A 25526-nucleotide genomic window follows, 5' to 3' on the forward strand; every position below is an offset into this window, starting at 1 on the left:
TGGGAAGAGGTCCTCCTCTTGGGAAGAGGTCTTCCGCTGTCCGTGGGCGATCTTAAAATGCTGGCGGGCGGCAGCGAAGGCTTCGCTGCCACCCACCAGCATTTTAAAAGCCCCCGGGACTGTCCCGGGAAGGCAGGCGGGGGGGGGGAAGCAAAGACTTTCGCCCCCGCCAGCCTTCAGAAGAGGTCGGGGGACAGACTGTCCCCAGACCTGGTCTGAAGGCGGTTCGGTTTCCATAGGAACGCATTAATTGATTTTTAATGCATTCCTATGGGAAACCGTGCTTCGCAAGACGAAAAACTCGCAAGACGAAAAGACTTGCGGAACGAATTAATTTCGTCTTGCGAGGCACCACTGTATTACATGCCTCTCCCACCTAATGTTATGCTAGAATCTCTGCGCTATCCTTTCAACAATAAACCTCTCAGATCTGCAGCCGTTACTCAGGACAAGCTTATTGCCCTTATTGAAACTAATCTTTGCGCATTCTTCTTATTTAACATCCTCAAGTTAGGGAGTGGCAGATATCGAGAGTGCAAGGGGACATGGTTGCAATTCAGAGAGGGCTGAAATGCAACTGGTAAATACGTTTGAAGGTAAGACACCATTTATATGCCAAAAGCTGGAAGCCTCTGAGCCAAGATGAGCAAGCAGGAGTGAGCAGGACAGCACTGTGGGCATAACAGAAGCCTGATGTAATGGAGAGAATCAGTGGGTCACTTATCTCCAAACCCAACCTCTATAGGAATGAGAAGGGCGCAGAACTATAGAGGGGGCCTCAAGTTGATGGGCATTACCATTCAAATAGTGTGCATTCACCGGGTCATATGTGGGGCAGGGCTTACCTGGACCCCCAATATTTTATTAAAGTTGCCACCCCTGCCCCATGACCAAATTGCTCATAGTGATCTTGACATGGCAAATGAAATCAGGGAGGCATCCCAAAGAGGAGCTGCTGTAGTAATAAATGACTTCAATTAAACTAGCATACCATTACAGTACTTTTACAATAAGATAGAGCAAGCATTTCTATCTTTGTTGTTGTTGTTGTTTAGTCGTTTAGTCGTGTCCGACTCTTCGTGACCCCATGGACCAGAGAACGCCAGGCACCTCTGTCCTCCACTGCCTCCCGCAGTTTGGTCAAACTCATGCTGGTAACCTCGAAAACACTATCCAACCATCTCGTCCTCTGCCGTCCCCTTCTCCTTGTGCCCTCCATCTTTCCCAACATCAGGGTCTTCTCCAGGGAGTCTTCTCTTCTCATGAGGTGGCCAAAGTACTGGAGCCTCAGCTTCACAATCTGTCCTTCCAGTGAGCACTCAGGGTTGATTTCCTTCAGTATGGAGAGGTTTGATCTTCTTGCAGTCCATGGGACTCTCAAGAGTCTCCTCCAGCACCATAATTCAAAAGCATCAATTCTTCGGCGATCAGCCTTCTTTATGGTCCAGCTCTCACTTCCATACATCACTACTGGGAAAACCATAGCTTTAACTATACAAACCTTTGTTGGCAAGGTGATGTCTCTACTTCTCAAGATGCTGTCTAGGCCTGTCATTGCCCTTCTCCCAAGAAGCAGGCGTCTTTTAATTTCGTGGCTGCTGTCACCATCTGCAGTGATCATGGAGCCCAAGAAAGTAAAATCTCTCACTACCTCCATTTCTTCCCCTTCTATTTGCCAGGAGGTGATGGGACCAGTGGCCATGATCTTCGTTTTTTTGATGTTGAGCTTCAGACCATATTTTGCGCTCTCCTCTTTCACCCTCATTAAAAGGTTCTTTAATTCCTCCTCACTTTCTGCCATCAAGGTTGTGTCATCTGCATATCTGAGGTTGTTGATATTTCTTCCGGCAATCTTAATTCCGGCTAGGGATTCATCCAGCCCAGCCTTTCGCATGGTGAATTCTGCATATAAGTTAAATAAGCAGGGAGACAAAATACAGCCTTGTCGTACTCCTTTCCCAATTTTGAACCAATCAGTTGTTCCATATCCAGTTCTAACTGTAGCTTCTTGTCCCACATAGAGATTTCTCAGGAGACAGATGAGGTGATCTATCTTTGTTACCGCTACGTAATTGTTTCTGACTGAATCACAGCCTTATCACAGCGATAGTAAAATTCTAGAACCCGCCCCCGCCAGCTCTCAATTCCGCCCTGGGGAAGGGGAAAACAAGGTCCAAAGAGACTGGCGTTTCTTCTCCGGATGATGGCCACTCTCTAAGTTTCATATCTCTATAGTTCAGCGTCTCTAAAGGAAAAAGTAGATCCAAGTCCTTGATGACGCAAACCCTATTCCCTTGGCAACAAGAAAAACCACGGAAGTGCATTACTCCGGCCGACAGTTGACCAATCGGCAACTGCCTTCCCACCCCGGCGCTTTCCCAAAAGGCCCTTCGCCTTCTCCCCAAGATGGCGGACCTAAACCGGCAATTGCAGGAGTACTTAGCTCAGTCCAAGGCGGGCGGCAGCTCGGCGGCCCTCTCGGCGCCCCAGAACCCGCCGCGAGATGAGGCGGAGAAGCCCGGCTCGGGGTTGGGGACTTGGCTGGGCCGGATCAACCCTTTCCCCGCGACGGAGACGTGGCCGTGGGCAGCCGAGCCGGAGCCGGATCCGTGGCTGCCGACGGGTCTGTCCCGTTGGCAGCGGCTGGTGGGGAGCGCGCTGTGCCTGCTGCTGGCCGCGCTCTGCTTCGGCCTCGCCGCTCTCTACGGGTCGCTCCTGTTGCTCCGCAAGTTCGCGCTGCTCTGGTCGCTGGGCTCCACCTTCGCCTTGGGCGCCGCGGGCTTCTTACGGGGCCCGAGCCGCCTCCTGGGCGAGCCCGACCGCCGCGGCCTGGCCCTCCTTTACTTAGCCTCGGTGGGCGGCACTCTGTACGCGGCGCTTGGGCTCCGCAGCACCCTGCTCACCACGCTGGGGGCCGTTGTCCAGCTGGGAGCCGGCGGAGTCTACTTGCTGTCTTCGGTACCTGGCGGGACTACCGGGCTGCGCTATGTCGGCGGGTTCTTGGGCGGCGCCGTGCGGCGCAGCGTGTCTAAAACTCTGCCCGTGTGAGGACGGTCGTCGAGGCGAAGCCCTTCATGGAAAACAAGATCGATGTCTGTGGTAAAGAGCCCCTTGCCCGCCTCCAAACCAACGCGCAGCACGGGACTTCGTCTCCAGGCCAGACCCGACTGCCCATGGGGCATTTTGTAGGATAACGTTTCTTTACTGTTTATCTTTTCGAATCGAGGGCAGAGGAGCACTTGAGTAACCTTACCGGGACACTGCATCCTTCGCACAAGGCAGTTGAAAAGGATAGTTGAAGTTAATTGCAACAAAGGTGTATGAACTTGGCTGAACAAGCGACTCAAGCAATTGAACCAATTAAGGGCTTTAATTGGGTAAAGGTCTTTTTTGTGTCTCCCCTTGCTCTCTGAAACCACACAGATTCCCTCTCAGCGGCAGGTGATGAGGGTTTTTTTTTTTTTTTTAACAGGCAGATCCAGCCAAGTGTACAAGTATGTGTTGGCAGATTCCCTGAGGGTGCACACTGATGCCAGACCTATTTCTTTGTCTTAGAACCCAACTGCATAATATATCAAACAGGCTTTTATGAAAGTGTTTTCAATGATGTCATTTCTGTTTTGAAGAAGCAACCAGTCTGTTGCGCTGCTTAAAGAGAGAGTACAAGCAGATAGTTCATTTCTTCTGGAATGGTCTGTCCCAAGTAGTGGCAAGCCTCACTTGCCTGTCTCTTGCTGCTTAGAGTGGAGTGGCTGAAAGACTATATGATAGTAGCAAGAATGACATTCCCACTTGCTATTAACTATGCTGGGTTCAGTCCCCATCTCTGCACCATCCAGAGGAAGAGCACAAGTGAGTGAGGATGAGATGGCTACTCTGGTGTGTATGTGTTAGAGGTTTACTGACTGGATGGTTCCTTACCCTTTCCAGCCTCTGATGCATTATAGGGGGAAAGAGAAGTTGCTATTTACTACTTGCCTGATCAGCTCTTTTTCCTTCAGAAGAAGCTGCTCAAAAAGTGTGATTTTGGTAATGAGTAGTTGAACCTTAAACTCTTTTAAAATGAGATGGTCTAAATCATCAGTTTGTCTCTTCATCTTTTCAGAGCCAGAGCAGGAAATAAATTTGGAAGCTGTTGTGATTTGCTTCCATTCAGTTCCCTAGCATCATAACATTCCCAATTGCCATGTAACCTCTTGCCTTACTAAAAGTCAGCAGTATCAGTATATATAGTACTTTGTTTACCCATAACACAAGTTCTTTCTTGGGCTGACTTCCAGCATACTTCCTATTCAAGCAATGACTTCTATGTCTGATCATATTCAAAACGGCATGACCATGAGACTGCTGAAGTTCACACCAGTGATTTTAAAGACAAGTATAATATAGACATGGGGCCTAATTCTGCCATAATGCTTTCGTTATGACTTTGGGAAATCACAATATATGTGAAAAAGCTGTGCCTGAATATATTATCCTCAACTTCTTTGGATCATGGGGCTATCTGCCATATATGATTCTGTCATAACTTATTCCATGTTTGCATTGAAGATTTTGTAAGCCCAAGGGTTGAATCTGAACTGCACAGGCTCCTAGTTCTTGCTACAGCTTAGAAGTATTGATAAGTGGTGTGATGGATGGGTATCACATAGACATATTTAATATATCAATATGCACTACCAAAATCACCTGAGTAAAGTTCATTTTGCTCCACAAATGTAATCTGTAAACCACTTAAACCAACAGCAGCTGCAAGCACTACACTTTGGCGGTGTAAGTTGCTATAATGTAATTTTAAAACTAACCATTGAAGCTGCCTCTTAATTGTGGCTCTTAGTGTTATTTGAAGTCAGTAAAGTAAGCCTTGCAAAATGGCTTAGAGTTTGCAGCCAAATGTTAAAGTATTAGTTTTTCAAAGTCTGTAGCTCTCAATAAAACATTTTTGACAACAATAAAAAATGATATGCAAATAACTTCCAGTTCAAAAGTACGTTACTGAGAAAGGCTTCTTGCTGTAGTGGGAATGTTAGAGCACTATCGTCAAACACAAATGCTGCATCAGTGGGGGACATGAAGTGTAAAACTTGAAAGTAATTTAGTAGCTAGTATGTCTGAATAGATACTTTGACTACTTGATGTACAGCCCAATCCTGTGCATGTTTACTAGAAGCAAGTCCTAGTGAGACTTTTTAAAAAAATTAATGCATAGGATTATGGCTTTAGGTTGTGATCTGCTATTAAGATGGCCTATTTGTTTACATTTTCAAACTTGAGATTTGTGGGTCCTGCATTGTAGTGAAATCAGGCTATGGCAGATGCCGCAGATCTGAATCAAAATGGTGCTAAGTGTTGTTAAATTGTGTGATAAAAATATTCTGAAATCTTTTAATTGGGACTTTAAAAAATAGTGTTAATTAGCATGACACATTGTAGAGCACATTTATCAGTGCAATCCTGTTTACTCAGAAGGAAGCCCTGCTGAGTTAAAAGGGACTTACAACGAGGTACATAGCCTAACAGGTAGGCTAACCCTGCCCTGATATTAATAGAGCAGAGGGTGCTTTATCTCATACTCTGCTGCTTTTGCTTGCCAGGGTGGAAGGGGGTTTTCTTTTTAAATTTTTGCTGTGCCAGCTCCAGGCTAGCATAGCTGAGAAGCCTGCAGATCAAGCCTCTCAGAGGAAGCACAGGATCCAGAGCCCTGGCATCCTGACCCATTTCACGTCTTATTGCTGGCTTTCCACCCATCAAAGGTGGAGCCTGCACTATAGTAGAGCCCCCACCCTGTAAACCAGCAGCACATCTCTTTGCCGTCAGGGAGTAACAAGCATAGTATTCTATCTTCCCACAAGCCACCAACATTGGGAGGGCACATTAGATTTGGGCTGTAAGTGATTGGTTTTTGTATTAGTGTACATTTTTGTATTCATGTTGATACATAGTTGTTCAGTCCCTTGTCATTTGAAAGAAATGGTTAGATTCAGTTTTTGCAAACTTATTTTGAAGTATTTTGGGTCTCAGTAGAAGTGTTTACAGAACTAGCTGATAGCACTTTCAGAAGTGAAACTGATTTGAATGACATTAAAAAAACCTCAGATCTAAATAGGGGCTGAAAACAATATTTTACTGGTGTGTGTGTGGTTTTTTTTAGATGGTTGGTTATAACTGTGCTTAAGATTGCTATGTGTATTTCCCATTTAACTGTGGTTGAGGTGGAAGGAGCAGGCATTCCCAGAGCTAGCTGGAACCAGTATTGTCTCTGCACTGGCCACATCCAAAAGGTTTTCAGATATTTTAATATTGCCAGATCATCTCTTGAGAAATGTACCAGCATAACGTAGAGACTGCAAAGCTTCCCTGTAGACATATGTCTACAAAGACTTAACAAAACTTAAAAGCACAAAATAAACTTCACCAGAATGCTGTTTTCTAGTTCTTTTCTTCTGCAGTTGGGTAGGCTTCACTATTGGAATAAACTGTCTACCAAAGAGAAATGGAGAAACATGTACAGTATGTGCTTTACGTTCACTTGCTTTGCAGATATGTGCAGTGTGTCATTTTTGTTAATAAAATTGAATAATTAAAGCCTAGGCCAAGGAGTCTTGATTCCTTGTGACAGAAGTCTTAAGGCTCAGTGATTCCCCCCCCCCCCCCATGTTTGGTATGCAGTATAACCCTTAGTGGTTTTAAACTTGTCCAGACCCAAGACCCACTTCCAAGTCCAAACCTGCAACATGGCACCCACTTTCACTTTTGATTTATACTTAATAATGCCAATAATGTACATTAATAATCCTAAAATAATTTAGAGCAATATATGGTTTACTTATTTAGTAGTAGTAGTAGTAGTAGTAATAATAATAATAATAATAATAACACTAATGACTTTTAGCAAAAAGACAGAAAAGCTTTTGAAAAGCAATGTTGTTGTTTTTAAAGACACTTTCAGTGGAACACCTGAGCATGTTTGTTCTTCCAGATTTCATTCCAGTAAGGGGTGATATTAGAAAAGCAACTCCTTTCCTTCAGCTAAACTGTTTCTTGTTTTGTTTTTAAGGGTCATGCTGGCCACATGACCCGGAAGCTGTCTGCGGACAAACGCCTGCTCCCTCAGCCCATAGAGCGAGATGAGCATCGCAACCCCAGAGTCGGTCACGACTGGACCTAATGGTTAAGGGTACCTTTACCTTTTTTATTGTTGAGAAATATGGATAATAGCTTCACCTGCCAATTCTGGGTATTCTTTACTAGCCAGAATCCAAAACATTGGTAATATTAGCTGTTGAAATTGCACTTTCAAGATTGTGTCAGAAGATTGCTCAAGGAATTGTTTCTGCAACTCATACCTTAATTCCAGTGACTCTGTGTCCACAGTGAATAACAAATATAGACACTGCATACATTCACACAAATTTTGGGGGAACTGATTGTTCAAATAACGTCTTGTTTTGTGAAATTTTGCTTCTGTTTGATATCCCTCAAGATCAGTATAACAGTAAGTTGCCAAGATTCTGACAACTGGATGCTTTTGTATCCAGAAACAAGAATGCAGTCTATGCATCAGTTTATACTACATGAAAGATACTGTGTGGGGAATGATAGAGGGAAGATGTGAAAATATGTATATAAAAAATCACAAACTCCATTTGTTAATTTTTGGACAAATTGCATTCTGTATTCATACAAAAACAACTCAACTTTTTCCTGACAACTGTACATATAGAAACAAGTTCTTCTGGACATGAACTGAAATCTGTGGAGGTGCTCCATGTCTCACAACACTAAAAAAAATCCAGCTTTTATCTTCAAAAATCAATGCAAGAAATATGGAAGTGATGAGGGACTGGGATGGCAAGGAGAATGAAACAAAGGTAGTTGTGATGGCATTACTAGCTGGCATTTAATCTTTGAATAGACCTTCTTAGGAACTAATGCACATTCATTTATCTCCATTCATAGAGTCCAGGTTTGTGGGATTGCAGAATTACTTTCTCAATGATTCTGCAATAGGTGTATTTAAATACTGTCCTAGAAAGACTGGGACTTGCCCAGTCATAACCTCTTCTATCGACCCCTTCCGCCACCTCGAGAACCTCCTCGCCTTGACTGGTTTGAGTTCATGTTACTTCCTCTTCCCCAATTACTCCCACTCCTCCCTCGGGAAGGGTTATTGCCTCCTGGAGGTCCTCCAAAGGGTTCTTCTCTATGATATCCATCATGGTGTTCTCCATCCAAAGAGCTGGATCTCCCAGATTTTGACATTCTCTGTGAAGGTCCTGACTTCCCACGCCCTGGAATAAAAATATTGCAAACTAAAATAAGAAAATGCACTAGTTTGTTTGCCTCCCAGTCATGCAATACAGAAGATCAAAGTATGGTGTCTCGGTTTCCTGGCTCCTGTTCCACTGCAGAAACAGTGCAGAGTTAAAGATAATTGGTAGGGAAAATTAGCACTGCGTATAGGAATTTTGATATCAATGCAGTAAAAAATAAATCAACCTTTTCCAAATTGATATTTCCATTAATATTTGAAATTAAAATTTCTAGAGACAATTCTCTAATCTCAAAGAATTATGTTTTACCCTTTCCCCTCTCTTCTGGAGGCCCGCCTTGAATTTCCATTTCTCTATGGTCAGAGGTTCCTGGTCCATCATGCCAAGGACGCTTGCGAGGTGGCAGTGATGCCATGTCCATTCCCTGGATTGAGGAAGAACGTTCTCGACTTGCTGGAGAATGACCATCATGAGGTGGATGATCCTGGCGGGGACCTAACCATGATGGGGAAAAAATCAAGAGAGACAAATGTTGGTACAGTGCAGCAATGAATCTCTTCTTGGAACCCCTTCTAGCAATATCTTTTGTAAATATTACAACGAAATAAATGTTTTGTAGCGTCCAATTTACCTCAGGAAGATGGCTCATTGTCTTTTCTTAGTTAAGCACACAAATAATTCCTGTTCCACTATCTCTGATGGTGAAGGTTCTACCCCCTTTCCACCCCAGGCGAGCTGCTGTAGAGATTGTACTTTCTGCTTTCGTTAGACAGAGAAGGGATAGAGATTGATAGGGAAACAGGCAATGGACATATTTCTTGTGAGAAAGGAACAAGAACAGTGCTTGCAGAAAAATCACCAAGCTCTTGGTGCTACTGAAGGAGACTGGGGGAGTAGATTATGGTAAAAATGTGGCTTTCTATGGTTCATGAGTACCTCTTTCCACCCCTCCCTTATCAAAAACTTCAAGCAGCAGACCTCATTCTTCCTTTACAGGAACCTCCTCTGCATTTGCATGCTGGGCACTGAGAAAGGGAAACCTCTTTTGCAGCACCCAGCAAGGATGGGAAAGCAACTTTGTCTCATTACCAATTATCTGAACTGTACAGTCCATTATATTAAGGAAAAATGTGTCTCTCTGAAATAATCTGCCTTCTCTGTAAGAATGGGATAGTTTCTGCAATCTGTTGCTGATTAACTTCTTATGTGTGAGGTTTGGTTGAAATTTGTGTGCCAGATTCAGCCAGAGTGCTAAATATTTCCCACCCCTTACCCGACAGGGAACTGAAGGGGCTTGCTGGAGAAACTTTTTGGAGAAATCTAAAACAGATTGAGGACCATCGGATCATGATAGGAAAATCCAGGCCAGTTTTAATCTGTAGTTCCATGTATCTGTACCTGTACCTGTATCTATCTAGGAATTAAAAGCAGTAAGAAAGATCATATGGTAGCCTATTCAGCTTTCACCCCTTTTTGTAATACAGTATTCAGATAAATGCTAATATAAAATCTGGTGAAGTGCTTCTAGATGCCATTAGGCTATTTATGAAGTACAGTAACAACTATATTAAGCTGCAACTGGAAAATAGAAGGGACAGCACATTTGATGGTGGTCAGTCTTGCATAAAGTAATATATTTTCACCTGGTTCTCGATTTCCATCCATACGGCCTCCTTCAAAGTGAGGAAATTCATCTGGCGTTGGAAGCAGACCTTTCCGTCCCCCTGTATAATGAATGGACAAAGGATGCAAAGAAGTTGAAAGAACAATTATAAAAATTCTAACTGCACCAATACATTCCTCAGCTGAGTATAAATTATCCATCAAAGCTCTCTTACCTCTAGCAGCACCCCGACCTCGCCCCCGGCCACCATGATCTCTTCCTCTTGTGTTATCCTCTGAGGAGTCAAACTTTTCTTCTGGCACAAAGTCATCAGGCCCAGAAAAGCTGTCCCTTCCCCTGGATCCCCGGCCCTCATGTCTTGAGGGTGTTCCTCTCCTATAGCTGAATCAAAGAAATATAAATTAGCATAAGAATATACTTGAAGCTATATAGCTCCATGCTGAAAAATTCCATTGTCTATTCAGAAATTCCAACTACTTAAAAAAAATGCCCAATTTCTCCGCATTGCTGGAAAGGGATTGTATTATTAAAAAACATTATTTACTTTGTACCTTTGCCAGGAATCAGAAACTAAAGTTTTCAACCAGTTGAATATAATTTAGTTAGCTGTCTGGTTTCCAGTTGTTTAATCAGCCAAATTTAAATACATGTTATGTTGTATGAAAGTCATTATCTATAAAAGCGGCTTTTCAATCATCCTAATTAAATTATTATACCCAAGCCTCTTGCTACTCACTCCTAAAGAGTACTCATTGATAGTTCCTCATCATCCTGAAAAAAGTGACAAGTGGGGTGCCGCAATGTTCTGTCCTGGGCCCGTTATTGTTCAGCGTCTTTATAGACAACTTAGATGAAGGAATTGAGGGGATACTCATCAATTTTGCAGATGGCACCAAACTGGGAGAGGTAGCTAATGCCACAGAAGACAGAATCACAATTCAAAATGACCTTAACAGATTGGAGAACTGGGCACAAGGTAACAAAATGAATTTCAATAGGCACAAATGTAATGTTCTGCACTTAGGCAGGAAGAACCAGATGCACAAATATAGGGTGCGGGACACCTGGCTTACTAGCAGTACAAGTGAAAAGGATCTAGGGGTCTTGGTGGACCACAAGCATAACATGAGTCAACAGTGTGACGCAGCAGCAAAAAAAGCTACTACTATTATAGGCTGCATCAACAGAAGTATAGTGTCCAGATAAAGGGAAGTAATATTACCACTCTATTCTGCCTTGGTCAGACCACACCTGAAATACTGTGTCCAGTTCTGGGCACCACAGTTTAAGAAAGATATTGACAAGCTGCAATGTGTGCAGAGGAGGACAACAAGGATGAACAGGGGTCTGGAAACCAAGTCTTATGAGGGCATTGGGTATGTTTAGCCTGCAAAAGGGAAGAGTGAGATGAGAGGTGATAGCCATCTTCAAATATTTGAAGAGCTGTCACATGGAAGATGGAGCAAGCTTGGTTTTTTGTGCAAGAGGTTTTTTGTGCAGAGGTTGGATGGCCATCTGTAATGGATGTTTTTGTTGAGATTACTACAATAAAGGGGTTTTTGACTAAATGACCCCCGGAATCCCTTCCAACTCTGCAATTGGATTCTATAAGTCCACTTGGCTGTGACCTAGTGCCCACTTTAGTAAAACTGAACTTTGTAGAATGTCATTTTCATAATTTTATTTTATTAATAAATGATTTGATGAGTTCCTACAAACAGGAAGTTTTTTTCATAAAATGTACAAATTCACTTAAATGAGGCTCATTTCTTTTAAAATGAAACCAAGAGATAACTGTTCATCATCGAATAATAAAAACTGTATGATTTTTACCTTTCATCTCTTCTTCCTCGGTACCGTGCATCCTCAGGCTCATGAGGAAATCTCTCGTCTGAAGGTCTCCGTCCCTCCCAAGGCCCAGGAGGTCCACGGTTTGGACCTCTGCTATCTCCCTCATTGAATTCTCTGTGGTCAGGGGGGAAAGGTGGGCCTGGACCACCTCGTCTCCACTTCTCTTCTTGGGGTGGGCCTCCCCGTCCCTCAAATTCACGTAAGCGATGGCCAAATCGCTTGTCTGGATGGAAGTCTTCACGAAATTCATCTGGTCGATCAAAGTCATCATGGAACTCTGGATGAGGTCCTCTTCTGTCTGGCATGCCCCTATTTTCTCTACCATCACCCCAATCTTGGCCACCTCGGAAGGGGCCCCTCTCAGGGCCATGATCAGGACCACCACTGTTCTGGTCATGCCGCCTTTCTGAGAGAGGGCCCATGTGATGGTTTGGCGGCCCACGAGAATCACCTTAAGATAAAGGAAATATGTGTGTGTGCTTTGTAACAAAATATTAATAATATAAAAGGTATAACTGAATGTACTTCGTAAGTGCAGACAATGAAGTTACAACTATCAGCAAAATATTCTTATAAAACTTTTACCCGTTTTAATGGTACACATATCATATCATATCATATTATATTATATTATATTATATACTAGTATATTATATACTAGTATATTATATATTAGTATATGAGTGCTATTTGTCGCACTGGTCCCTACTGTGCCAAAAGGCAATGATTCATTCATTCATTCATGCATGCATGCATACATACATACATACATACCCTGCCCATCTGGCTGGGTTTCCCCAGCCACTCTGGGCGGCTCCCAACAGAACATTAAAAACACAATAAAAGATCAAACATTAAAAACTTCCCTAAACAGGGCTGCTGTCAGATGTCTTCTAAAATTCAGATAGGTGTTTACTTCCTTGATATCTGATGGGAGGGCGTTCCACCGGGTGGGCGCCACTACTAATCATTTAATTTTGTAAATTTGTACCCTAATTTTCAACTTAAAGGTTCACAGAGCACCTTAAACTATTCCACTAAAATGTAACAATAAAAAAAATCACAAAATGAAATCCTTCAACCATAAAATATAAACCTAAAACCAGTATACATTATACTATAACCCAACAAAGAGCACAATTTCTCCTAAATCAGCACCACCCACTGCTCCAGACCTGAAGAAACAAGGAAATATTCACCTATGACAGAAAATCATTAGGGTAGAGAATGAACATATTTACAGGGGGAGAGAATTCCAGACCCAGCGTATCGTAAGAGAGAAAATAAAGACACATGTTGCCTGACTTAGTCTATGGATTAAAGCCCCAAAGAACTATAAAGCACTGAATTGTGCTAAAGCTTGCTTTGCAATAATAGTGAGCTTATGCCATTTGTTCTAAATTTAATTACCTTTATTAGGACCAGGTCCTTGGTTGTGAGGGCCATGGCGGCCTGGGCCTCCATGCTGTCCCAGTCCTGGTATCAATGGTGGAGGACCTGGATTCTGTCCTTCCTGCAAGAAAGAAAAACTAGAAATTAATGAATCATGGAAAGAACAGAATAGAACAAAGCAGAGCAGAGCAGAACAGAACAGAAATCCCTTGTGTCTACTACGTAGAACAGGCAATACAGTGGTACCTCGGGTTACATACGCTTCAGGTTACATACGCTTCAGTTTACAGCCTCTGCTAACCCAGAAATAGTGTTTAAGGTTAAGAACTTTGCTTCAGGATGAGAACAGAAATCGGGCTCCGGCGGCGCGGCAGCAGCAGGAGGCCCCATTAGCTAAAGTGGTGCTTCAGGTTAAGAACAGTTTCAGGTTAAGTACGGACCTCTGGAACGAATTAAGTACTTAACCCGAGGTACCACTGTATATGGTTCTCATCCTCTAATTATGAGGCAGAAGTGGGGCCAGCAACCCAGGTCCTGAACTCTCCCACCCCCTGCAAGCCATTTTGACTGGCCATCTGTCAATCACCTGTTACCAGGACATGAGATGACCCATTTTTCCTTTATAACCTTGCTTGAACTCAAGCCCAGCTACAAAGGAGGTTCCTATGTAAGTGTAAGTTGGGTTCCTACTATGCCACCAAAAAAAAAATGCAGCAGGGTTTAAAGTCACCACTGATCAGCTGACTGATGGCAACTTTCAGTAGGGATTGGTTCTACTGTATTTAGGAGTTCCCAACTGATCTAAAATATCAGGTGTGGGGCAGGTTGGCATGGCTTGGAAAACACAGAACTCTTGATGGGCCTAATTTGGCTTGAGGGCTGGAGGCTTTCCATGCCTGCTCTAAGGGTAAATCCAAACAACATTAAAATGGAATTCTCTCCCAGTTTTGGAATAACTTTAGCTAGAAACAGCTAATAGAGCAGAACAAAACAAAAAAAAGATGAACTGTGGAATCAGGCTACACTGGACAAAAAAAGATAAGTAGGACAAATGAAGTAAAAATCAAAGAAACATTTAGGTTTTATTGCAGCCTATTCTAGCAATTACCATGTGGATAAGATCCCACCAAAAAACATTCCTGTATTCTTTACCACCGACTAAGAGCAAAAGGGTGTTTCTTGACTTTAGTGATTGTACAGAAGAGGAGTTTTGGGCTGGTGCAGCTTTCCTCAGCCCTTAATAACAAATTGCCCTGCTAGAACTCCCTCTTCTACATACCTTTTAAAAGTATGTAAGCTTTTTTATTTTTAATCATTGGCATCTGTCACCCTATACACAAACTCATAGGTTTAGGAATTTACAAAAATGTATTTGCCAATGGGGGAGTGAGTGTTCCTAAGAAAGCATTCACACAACTCAGGTGATGTAGTTCAACTCATATATAACAGTGCAGATGGAGTAATATATGAGATTCCCCTCCTTCTCTTTTCACTTCTATCAGCCCCCCCCCCCCAATAACACAAAAATATTTCATTCCAGTTCACTATAAGGAATCAGAGACCTTCTCATACTGCATCAAATACTGAAAAAAATCAACCGTGGCTTATAAAGAGGCAAAACGGTTGCTGTTGAAAATTTTGTCAGCCCAGGTGGGAATGTGTCACCCTATGACACTCTGGATTGTAGTCATCAATAAGACCTGCTTCCTGGGGGGGGGGGGAATCTGGTGAATATATAAAATTATTGAAATCTCCTGATAAACTGGCCATTATGTACTTCAACTTGCTTGAGATATCTGTGAACCCCATTTTCATAACAGTCTGTTGGAACTATGAAAATAATGAGGTGACGTGCAATTTTGGTATCTCACTTCTGCTGACATAAATCAGTTGGGAGACTGCAGGGAGGAAGGGGAATTCAGTCATATTCGCTGGTGCAACGCTGGATTTCACCCATATTCTGAGATTACAAAAAAAAACAAAAAACACCAGCATGTGTCCCCAAATCCATCAAATTTCATTTACACTAGGGTTATAGCAACAGCCACAATTTTGTTCTTAAAAGAGTTTTACACCACTGAAATCACTGCCCTGCCTGATCATTTTATTATGCTATTAACAGCAATTTATTATGGTATTAATTTCTTCCCTACCAGACCTCTTCTCATGAAGAGTATCCCTCCCAGACATACCTGATTGAATGGGGCCCGAGGACCGTCACCGAGCAAGGGAGTTTTCTGCTGCTGAAAGGGTGGAGGGCCCTGGGAAGGATGTGGCCCCCTTGAAGGGTTCTGCTGTCCTTGAGGCCCTGGTGGCCCTTGCATGTTTCCTTGAGGCCCTACCATAGCACCTTGCGGAGGTCCCTGCTGTCCTTGTGCACCTGGTGGCCCACGCAATTCTTGCGGAGGTCCCATCATTGAACCCTGAGGTGGAGGACCCCTCATCTCCTGGGGACCATGCCCCAGTAAACCATGCGGCCCTCTCATTTCTTGAGGTGGATGGCCCATCATCATCCCCTGTGGTCCAGGACCCTGGTTCTCCCTTGGTCCTGGAGGTCCCTGCATACCTCTTGGGTTAAGTCCCATCAAGGGCCCTTGAGATACAGGACCCTGTATCCCTTGAGCTCCTTGCACTCCATGAGGTCCTTGCATTCCTCTTGGCCCAGGTGGCCCTTGAGGACCTAAGTGGGTCTGTGGTGCTGGTGGACCTTGTTGACCTAAATGAGCCTGTGGGCCTGGTGGGCCTAAGTGACCCTGAGGTCCAGAATTTGTCTGTGGACCAGGTGGCCCTCCAGGTGGAGGGCCCATTTGTCCATGAGGGCCAGGATGTCTCTGCATTCCTTGATGCCCATGAAGTTCTTGAGGTCTTGGCAGTCCTTGTGGAGGTCCTTGAGGCCCAACAAATCCTTGTGGTCCACCACCTCCTTGGTGTAAAGGAGGACCTTGGGGTCCCATTTGTCCTTGAGGTCCTGGAGGTCTGAACTGTCCCTGTGGCCCAGGTGGTCCCATCTGAGGCATATTCATTGGCATCTGCTGAGGTGGATGGGCTTGCTGAAAGCCTTGAGGCACCTGAGACATTGGACTTTGTCCTGGGAAATGTTGGGGTCCATGAACAGGTCCTCCTGGAGGTGGCTGCTGCTGACCTTGTTCTGCTTGCTTCTGTGCAAGCCTTTCAATCTTCAGTTGCTGCAAAAAAGAAGAAAATAATTTACACACCCACACAATTATGACAAACTATTGGAAACCAAAGGACACTTTCTGTGTAGATTGTTCCACTTAGTATTAAGCCATGGCTTGCTCAACAAATATTAAGCCTCACAGAAAAGTAAACATCCCTTGACTTGTTTCTCCAATGCTTGATTTATTCTCTAGCTGCTCTTGCCTGTTGCCTCTGTAGCTTGGCGAGTGCCTGGAGTGGGGTGGCCACCCACAGTTAAGCAAGACTGCTGGGTTTGGAGATAATGCCGATCCAAGGATAAAATATGGCTAGACTCTCAAATACAAACCATGGTTGCCGATAGTAGTTTGTTACTGGAAAACAAACCATAATTATTCTCTGGGCTGAACTCAGATGTTCAAACAAGCCACACTTTGGCTAAACAAATTATGGCTTATCATTATGTACTAACCAGGCAATTTCTAATTTTAATTATTTTTTCAACGAAAGCAAAATGAAGAATGTAGCTAGAAGGCAATAACCTTCTCAAACAGAATGTTTACTTCAGCAGCATACACCACTTGATTAGACACTGGTCAGGAGCAAAAAAACAAAACAAAAAGCCACTTTCTTCAGAGGGTTTTGTGGCAATCATTTATTCATTATTCTTATCCTTGCACACAGATCAGATTATATGTGGTTCCCAGATAGCCTCTCATGCAAGCAGTACTCAAGGGCAGACCCACTTACAGCATCATGTAACTTGGGACCATTCATTAAGCCAGAAAAGTTTATGTTACCCATAGCTGCAGTGATGTTGCAAATAGGGCCTATCAATATCCTCACTGGTTTCCTCTAATTTTTGGTGGGAGTAAGTGCATTTATGCAAACATTATCAGTGACCTGACTTTTCACATACCTCTAGAAGCTGTGGGTTGGTGTACTGAAGTGCTGCCATTTCTTGCTCAATCTCTGCCTGTGACTTCTTCTTTTCCTCCAGTTTAAGATCTTCCTTTCGGTCATTCAGTGGCTCAGCTGGTGAAGGAATAGGAACTTTATTCTGCATCCAAGCCTGAATAGGATAATAAAGGTGCATGGTTACAGTGTTAATGAAACCTGTTGGATGAATCAATCCACAAGTGCATTTACGCTGGAGACTTGATGAAAGTAGACTATGTCAACTGCACTATATTTTAGGCCCAGCTGCTGAAGTCAATCATCTATTTGCTCCTTTTAAGAATTCATCAAGGAGGACTTTGCATTCTAATAGTTACTGATTGTGGAAATAAATAAAGATGTTTTGCATTCTAATAGGTGCTGATCGTGGAAATAAATAAAGAAGTTACTAACCTGCTGAAACTGGGCTGGGATTGGTTTTGCGTAGGGGACCTTTTTTTGTGGTACTTTCTTTTGGTCCTTTTGCATCACCTCCTCCATTCCCCAGTCCAATCCTGGGATAGTCATCTCAATTTCACTGGTCTCATCTTTCCCTTCAATGAAAAGAATTGAATAGTGGTTTCTACACAGTATGATGAACAACTTATGTCTTCATAAATAAAGTCATCAGGAAACCTAATTTCATGTCCAGAGATGGGGGGTGGGGTGGGGTTTTTGCAGAATCCTTTAGCTGATTTTAAATTTTTCTTGGCACAAAAGGATGCCAAAAAGGAACAGAAAAGAAGATCCAACCCATTTCTTTATGATTCATGCAAATTTTCAGAAAAGCAACACAATCCTATTTGGGATTCTCTTCCTATCAATTGGTATTTCTCTTGCTATTGGTTATTAGCAAGTCCCACTATGTTCAAGGAGTTACGCCAAGGAAAGTATCCATAATACGGCAGCCACAATTTCTCTCTTACCCATCTGCTCTTGTTCCATGGCTAGTTTCAGCTGCTCAGGTATTCCCATCCCTGGAATCACTGCAAGACTATTGGGTTCTAGGTCATCTGGAAAGGGAGAGTAAACTGTTATCAACAAAATATTTGATATTTCTTAGGTCCCATTCAGCGATGTTTCAACACTATTACTTAATTTCCTACAATCAACCATTTCATTATTTTCTCTTTTACTGACCGGCAAGGATTTAAAGCAGGGTTGGAGAACCCTTTTCAGCTAGTGTTGCTTTTGATGGGTGAGGCCACAGTGAAAAGTGGCTCGCATAAAATATGTAAACTTTACCTTTATACAGTAGGTTAATTTCAATATCCTCTTTTAAACCACACTCAGCCAAGCAAAATACATTAGCAGAGTTTAAGGACAGAATCAAGCCAGGTAAAAGGACTCTAGTAGGTTGCAATCTGAGGGTGGGACTTTTTATTTTTATTTACTTATCAAATTTATTATACACCACCCTTCCTCACAGGATCTTAGGGTTTGAGGAAATGAGGTGTGGCTGGGGAGGGTATGTGGTGTAGGGAGAGTCCTGAGGGCCAAAAAGAAAACCTTAGAGGGCCATATTTGTCCCCCCCCCCCCCGCCGGCCTGAGATCCCCATCCCTAATTTAAAGTCTGTAACCTATATAGCATTTCAAACTTTCTGCTGAAATAAATATTGAGTAAAATATGTGTTTACAAGGTAACAACTAGGTGTGCTGCGATGACAAAAAGAGAACAAACATTTGGAAATAAGACCACAACCATGGTTCTTATGTTGTTGTGTTAGAATGCATAACTCACTTGAAAGAAACAGAATACCAAAGGAAAAGGGGGAAAGAGTTTTCAGGAACTACGTGTTTTTACATTACAACGATTTAAAGATTACCTTAAGCACTGCTTAAGTTTGAGTCTGTTGTCTTTTCATATTCCCGTACAAATGGCCAAGAAAGCAACTGTGTGGCATATTGGTTAGTGTTGAACTAGAATTAGGGAGACTCAGGTTGAAATCCCTGCTCATTTATGTAGCTCACCAGGTGACCTTCGGCCAGTCACCACTTCACAGCCTAACTTGTCTCACAGGATTGTTGAGAAGGTAAAAAAGGGGAGGAGGACATGTATGACACCACGAATTCCTTCGAAGAAAGACGAAATGTAAGTGTAACAAATAAATATACCATATTCAACTCCATCCTCTGACATTCCTGGAAGCAAGTTCAGATTATAACGATCTCGCATTTTATCTCCAGGACGATTCCGGGTCCAGAATTTGCTGTTAAAATAAAACTAAGAGATAGTATCCTCTGTTGATTTATAAGTTAAGCCTTCATTACTCAGAGCCAGTAACTCTTAACATCCTCTAACTCTGAAGTTTTATTTTAAAAAGTTATTTTAAATGTGTATTAGCTTCTTCTTGTTTTCTACTGGACCACTTCAAGTTGTGATGGCTACTGAATTGGGTGGTCCCTCACCATCTGCCAGTAGTAGAGAGTAGAGGTATAGTACCCACTCCTTGCTGTGCACATAGTTCCAAGAAACCTAAATAAGCTTCTAAAGTTGCTTCTAAGGCAGAAAAGGGAAATCTGTTCTGCATCAACAGCCACAGTAGAAAACTATTACCAGCCAAAACCAGACTAATAATACAATTTGTGTAACATCTTACAATGGTGTAAACTTGTACTTAACCAATAGGTTTGTTTCACATATTATTGGGTGCCAACAGGGTTGTACAGAACTCTGCTATATCTTGAAAATGTATATATTAAAAAATTACACTTCACCCTTTAAGTATGAATACTATCAGAGCAATCAAAAGAGATAAAAACAATAATAAACTATAATAAAGCAGACTTACAAGTTACTCTTTCATTACGTTCAGCAATACCCATGCCAAAAGAAATAATCTAGTTCAATAATGTGTTACATCTGGGCTGCTATCCAGTGAAGTAGTCCTATTAGTACAAGGAGTTCTTATTGCACATCATAATTTTCTTTCCCTCATCTCGCTTTGTGCCCCCCCTCCAAATCTGTTCTTGGGGTTCTCCCAATCCTCGGGAGCAGATGCGGGGTGGGGGTGGGGGATGGAAACTTCCATTAAACAAATGGAACTCCCCATGCTAAGGGAACTGTGCTGTTGAATATCTGCCCTGGTGTGTATAACTGTTTGAGCACAATGGCCATTCTGTAGTCCTTTTCACCTTGATAAGAAGGGGCACAAAGTATCAGTGGTAATGATACAATAAATTTGTCTTTTTTAAACTCTCAAAACAGTCAAATCATTGTATGGGAAATGCATCCGGAAGACAAAAATGTATCAAGGAGTTAGTGATCTGACACGGTTACTCTTCCTGCCCCCTCCCCCGCTCTTGTTAAGTATTTTGATGGTGTGAGAACAGTCTTTAATGTCCTGAGAATGTTGGGAGGAGGTGAAGTCCCCCACACAGCTGCCTTAATCAATTCGGAGGATAGTGCTGGGTACCTTCTTTGATGTTGGACATTGTTTTGAGAAAGTGAGGCACTGGGAGGAGATGGCTAATGGATGATCTGCACGTAGTCAGTCTTGGAAGCCACAGGCTACCTATAAAACCAGACTGTTTGGGCAGAGTTTTTTTGAAGCTCGTGCAGGGACTGATCCTGCGTCGTGCAAACTGAGGCTACCTGGGGAAGTCACTTTGCCACTTCTTGAGGGCTTCCAAGGGCAGAGGGAAGTGCTTGCTTGGTATGTATACATTGCTTGTTGTCAAAGAATAAAATCTGTAATCTTCTTCTGTATTTTGTATTGCTTCTGAATCTATCTTAAAAAAACCACCTTGCCTTTGGCAAGACAATCATCTCCTGCAGCTTTTCTATGTTTAATGTACTATATTTCACCCCATCTCTTTCACTAGTTAAATCTTCCAGCTTGCTGAATGATCACATTTGATTTCATTTCGTTTCACAGTGTATTCTTTTTAATCATGATGAAAGGTAAAGTACCACAAATAACAGCTGATTGCATTAGTATGAATGTGTAAGTGGAATGTACTATATTAAAAGCTAATGAGTGCTAGTTTCTGACAACACTCTTAGTATTTTATTCTTCCACTGCATAAGTAAACTACAATTTTTCTTTTGAAGCTTCTTGGCAGGATATGTTCGTGTGGGTACAAACAAATGCATGATGACGACAAAGAAATGTAAGTGAAGCAATGAAAAACAAAATGTTACTGAGCTCAAATGAGTGCAAAGCAAAATATTTAAATAAAAATACCTGGTGTGATCATTTGATCCTGAGCACAGAATGTGTCCTAGAGGATGCCAAGCTAAACTCCAAATCATTCCTTCATGGGCCATTTCCATACCTCCCACTTCCTTCTCCACCCTGAAATAATACAAAAATAGTGTTTAAATGGATGAACAAGGATGCATCAAGGCCTATTTTCTTTTCTTTTTAAATACAACGTTTTCAATGAAACTTATTTTGTTTAATGTTTAACGTTTACCTGCATTTGTTTGTTCAGAAGTTATTATTTATGTGAAAACTTAGAAGAGGTTGTATGTGTGTGCACGTGTGTGTGTACACACACACACACTTATTTTGACTGCTGTTTTAATTAGGAAGATTGCTGTGACAAACAAGAGAAGCCATATCCACATTCTTTCAGGCAGAAATATTTGCACTAGAAAATTAATATATTTAATGATTATCGCCACAAGGATCAGGGGAGCGGTGGGGAGTCACCCCCCCCCCCCAGTCAATCAACTGTTGCTATGAAACCAAGGGATGCTGTTTGCAAAAGCCTCTCAGGCGACATCAATGTTCCTGTCTGAGCCACCAGTTTGTGTCTTGGAGGCAACAGGCATGAAGGGAGGTTTGAAAGTGCCTTCCAAAAGTTCTTACAAGTAGCCCAGGGTTCCTGTTTGAGCCTGAGGCTCAACCTGGAGGTTCAAACAGAAGCACTGTGGCTTGCCTGAGAGCCCTTTGCAAACAGCATCAATAGGAATGCTGGGCTGCTTGAAAGCACTTTTGCAAAGTACTTTCACACTACTCCCCAACCTCTGTTTTGCCTCTGGTTTCGCAAAGGGCTTTCAGCCAGCTATTTGCCCAGGTTTCAACTTCTGAAAATGGGCTCTCTTGAACTCAGCAGGCTTTAACTGTGACTAAACCCTGCTGGCTTGGCCGCATGCATCTGTTCTTTGCTGGTAAAAGGCATGCACAACCAAAGCAGGATTTTACCAGTGATGTCAGCTGATGAGCAGGTGGACGTGGTTGGGGGGAAATGGCCTTGTGGGCCAAACTGGACCCCCTGGTGGGTCAATATTGGTCTGCAGGTCAGAGGGTCCCTAACCTCTGGATTAATAAATATTTTACTTAGTTTTCTTAAAGTAAAGCCCTTCAGCTCAGGATGGAGACATTCACAAATCATCACAAGGATAATTCTATAGTATCAAAAGACAATATTAAATTATGGATGGCTTCTCAGTTGTAATTTCTCATCAGAGGTTCCTACCCAACATGCCAGAACAGTAATGAGCCATCGGACCCTCCACTGGCAAAGAACCCTTCATGAACAGGATGCCAGGCCACAGCTGCAATGAAGAAATTCACAATTAATACTACTTATTTACATTTTTCCAATGGTGTACTAGAACAGAAGTAACGTAGGATCTGACTAGATGAGAGAGGATGGATTACAGTGCAGCGATGAGCAGTGGACAACAGGCATCAGTGGAGGGGCAGGAAAAGAGACTGAAAGTTCAGAGTAGCCTTTGGAGTTCTCATGGGAGGACCTGTGGAGGGGCACCTCCTTTAATGAATGAAGAGAAGGCTACTTAAGTAACAGCTTGCCAAAAGGCTCACTGGTGGGAAGCAGAGAATAAAGCAAAAACAAGTAGGATGTTGGAAGAGAGGAGATACAAGAGAATAGATATGGTATGGAGAAATAAATACACAAACTTGAAGTTCACACACAGCATGGCAGAGCCAATGGGTAGGAAAATGGGTAATATGGGAGGTGGAGACTGAATTGTCAGCAGGGACAAAAGGTGCTGCTAGAAAGACAGGAGTGCTCTGAAGAGTTAACATCAAGAGGGATAGTGTGATCAATAGCTTCAAACGTAGCAGACAGTAGCAGACAGATTAGGAGAAGGAAAACGTTGTAGAGAGGGAGAAGCTATAAGCTTTCTAAACGGATTAAGGATCTAGAAGATTTGGGCATGCTTGATTTGAGCAATGGTATTAGCTATCTTTCCTATCAACTACAGATATAGAAACTGGCGTGATATAATGCAGACTTTGAATAGTTACTTTCAAGGGTTTTGAATATCCAACCACCAAGTTCAGAAACAACTGACACAAAAGTAATATTTAACCTGTTGCCTCCTTCTTATGACCTCTGAAGACCTGAAGCTCTTCTTTCAGATTTCGAATATCAAAGAGTTTGCAGAGGTGATCACGAGATGCTGTAAGTAGCCAGTTGCCATTTAGGTTCAATTTGACTTCCATCACAGTGTTCTTATGAGCATGACTGGAATATATCATAAAAAGAATAAACTGTGCATAATTTAAAGAAATGAGCAATTAAAGCAACCCACTGTTTGTCTTCAAAACCGTTCAGATAGTAAAAAGTATTCTATCCACTTTCTCCACAGCATGCATAATTTTTTGAAACTTCTAATGTGTCCCCTGACCCCATCATAATGAATAAAAAATAAAACAGATCTAAACACGTTGGCATTTTCTCAGTGAAACTGTGCTAAACCCTTGTTTCAATTGCTGTTTCAACACTTTTTGCAGCCATCTCACACATTATTCCAAATGCACTGAGCAATAATATTCTAAACAAGTACTCAATAAATCTATACAGGCTGAAAGCCCAGAAATTTTTGGCAACAAGAGCCCAGGCACCAACTGCATTTGCACTTACAGTGTAGCAAGGCTCTGGCCAGTCTTTGGATCCCAGAACTTGATTGGCTGCTGACTATCTTTGCTTCCAGAAACCACCAAACCTTTTGTCGGATGCCAGTCAACACACTTGACATCAGCACCATGGCCTGTTGAAAATACAAAGGTACTGTTGTTGAAGAGACTTCACACAGAAAATTAAATAATGAAACAATCTATCCCAACTATGAAATGACATAATTGTTTGGACAGGTTACATCTTGATTTGTCTTTATTGCCCTAAAAGACAGCTCGTTTTCCTTCAAGGATTTCAAAGTTATACAAAATTGTTTTGGATACAGTCCATGCTGTACTATATTAAATATGTGATTACCTTTCAATAGATGTTCAAAAACTAGTTTGGAGCAGGAAGATGTATTAACATGAACTTTGTCTAGATTCCTTATTGGAATCTAAACATGAATAACATTTGTTCATATATCGGTTTCAATAATGCATATAAATCAGGAATGACCCTTCTAGCTGCTGTTGGATTCAAACTCCCATCAGTCCCTGCTAGCACGGCCAACATTCAGGGAGATGGGAATTGTAATCTAGCAATATCTGGAGGCCCACAGTTTCCCCATCCGTGAAATACATTACAGTATTCTAATGGTAACAGGCAATAAATGATTCAATTAAGTGACATGGACATTAGAGATTATTTTAAAGTTACTTTAAAACCAAACATTTCATAATATTGTGCTATGACTCAATCTACAGCTGCCAAAATTAATAAGCTCTCTTTCATTTTAATATTTGTTTTGCTCTTTTTTGGACAGCTATCAAAGTATACACAAAACAATCTATTTATTTACTGAAGAGGAATGAATTCCATGCAAAATTATGAATAATTTTACAACTAGTGTTTGTTCTAGACTCCCCACTTGCACCCCACAAAAAACCCTAAAAACTTTTCTTATCAGATCAATATTTATTCATTGGTAACATCCTTTTTTTTGAACTTTCAAACAATACCAAAAGGTTAGGTCACTGGATCATCTAAGCAGACCACAGATATAAACGCAGGAAGTTGATCTTTATTATTTTCTTTGCTATCTGTTTTCCCTACTTTGAACCAGTTTCCACATCACGTTAAACTGTTAGGTTTTCTATTCTTTTTTTACGATACACTATGGTTTAATGTGAACAAGGAGTGTGCAGGTACTTCATAGTTCCTTTACCACAGGCAAAACAAAAACCCAGATGCAGAAATGAAGTTCTTTGCGCGTTAACCAAACCACACAAACATGCACAAACAGAGAATTATATTCAAAGCAGTATGCACTAAAGTTCAAAGCTAGCGCTGGTATGCCATCAACAAGCCAGGCAGTGGCGACTGGAAAGGTTTCAATTCATTGTACAGATGGTGCACTAGTCTGATGGCCCACAGCAGCCCGCACAGGTGCAAATTTCGAAAGCTCTTGCTTGCA

General features: G+C 42.2%; 2 protein-coding genes across 3 annotated transcripts in view; one reads left to right on the forward strand and one right to left on the reverse strand.

Moving 5' to 3' along the window:
• Positions 1–2054: 2054 nt before the first annotated feature.
• On the forward strand, positions 2055–6585 carry SFT2D3 (SFT2 domain containing 3). Its single transcript, XM_081912262.1, has one exon. The coding sequence runs from the start codon at positions 2407–2409 to the stop codon at positions 3046–3048; it is 642 nt and encodes a 213-aa protein (XP_081768388.1). The 5' UTR covers positions 2055–2406; the 3' UTR covers positions 3049–6585.
• A 1060-nt stretch (positions 6586–7645) lies between these two features.
• Positions 7646–25526, reverse strand: part of WDR33 (WD repeat domain 33) — a 53021-nt gene continuing 35140 nt past the window's right edge. Inside the window, exons 8-22 of one of the 2 annotated variants that reach the window (XM_081912513.1) lie at positions 24077–24203; positions 23523–23677; positions 22661–22739; positions 21421–21531; positions 19349–19443; positions 18159–18245; positions 17647–17786; positions 17216–17368; positions 15333–16325; positions 13159–13261; positions 11731–12199; positions 10112–10278; positions 9917–9997; positions 8583–8768; positions 7646–8291 (exon numbers count right to left, since the gene is read on the reverse strand). In XM_081912513.1, coding sequence (XP_081768639.1) covers positions 8065–8291; positions 8583–8768; positions 9917–9997; positions 10112–10278; positions 11731–12199; positions 13159–13261; positions 15333–16325; positions 17216–17368; positions 17647–17786; positions 18159–18245; positions 19349–19443; positions 21421–21531; positions 22661–22739; positions 23523–23677; positions 24077–24203 — 3173 coding nt within the window. In that variant the 3' untranslated portion in view covers positions 7646–8064. Of the gene's footprint in view, positions 8292–8582; positions 8769–9916; positions 10279–11730; positions 12200–13158; positions 13262–15332; positions 16326–17215; positions 17369–17646; positions 17787–18158; positions 18246–19348; positions 19444–21420; positions 21532–22660; positions 22740–23522; positions 23678–24076; positions 24204–25526 lie in introns of both variants that reach the window. The other variant, XM_081912512.1, reaches the window with a different exon arrangement.

The sequence above is a fragment of the Podarcis melisellensis genome, assembly GCF_964234715.1.
Source record: "Podarcis melisellensis genome assembly, chromosome: 5".
Taxonomy (NCBI): Eukaryota; Metazoa; Chordata; class Lepidosauria; order Squamata; family Lacertidae; genus Podarcis; species Podarcis melisellensis.

Coding starts and splice junctions, on each gene's coding strand:
- SFT2D3 (XM_081912262.1), top strand. CDS start 2,407: ATGGCGGACCTAAACCGGCAATTGCAGGAGTACTTAGCTCAGTCCAAG.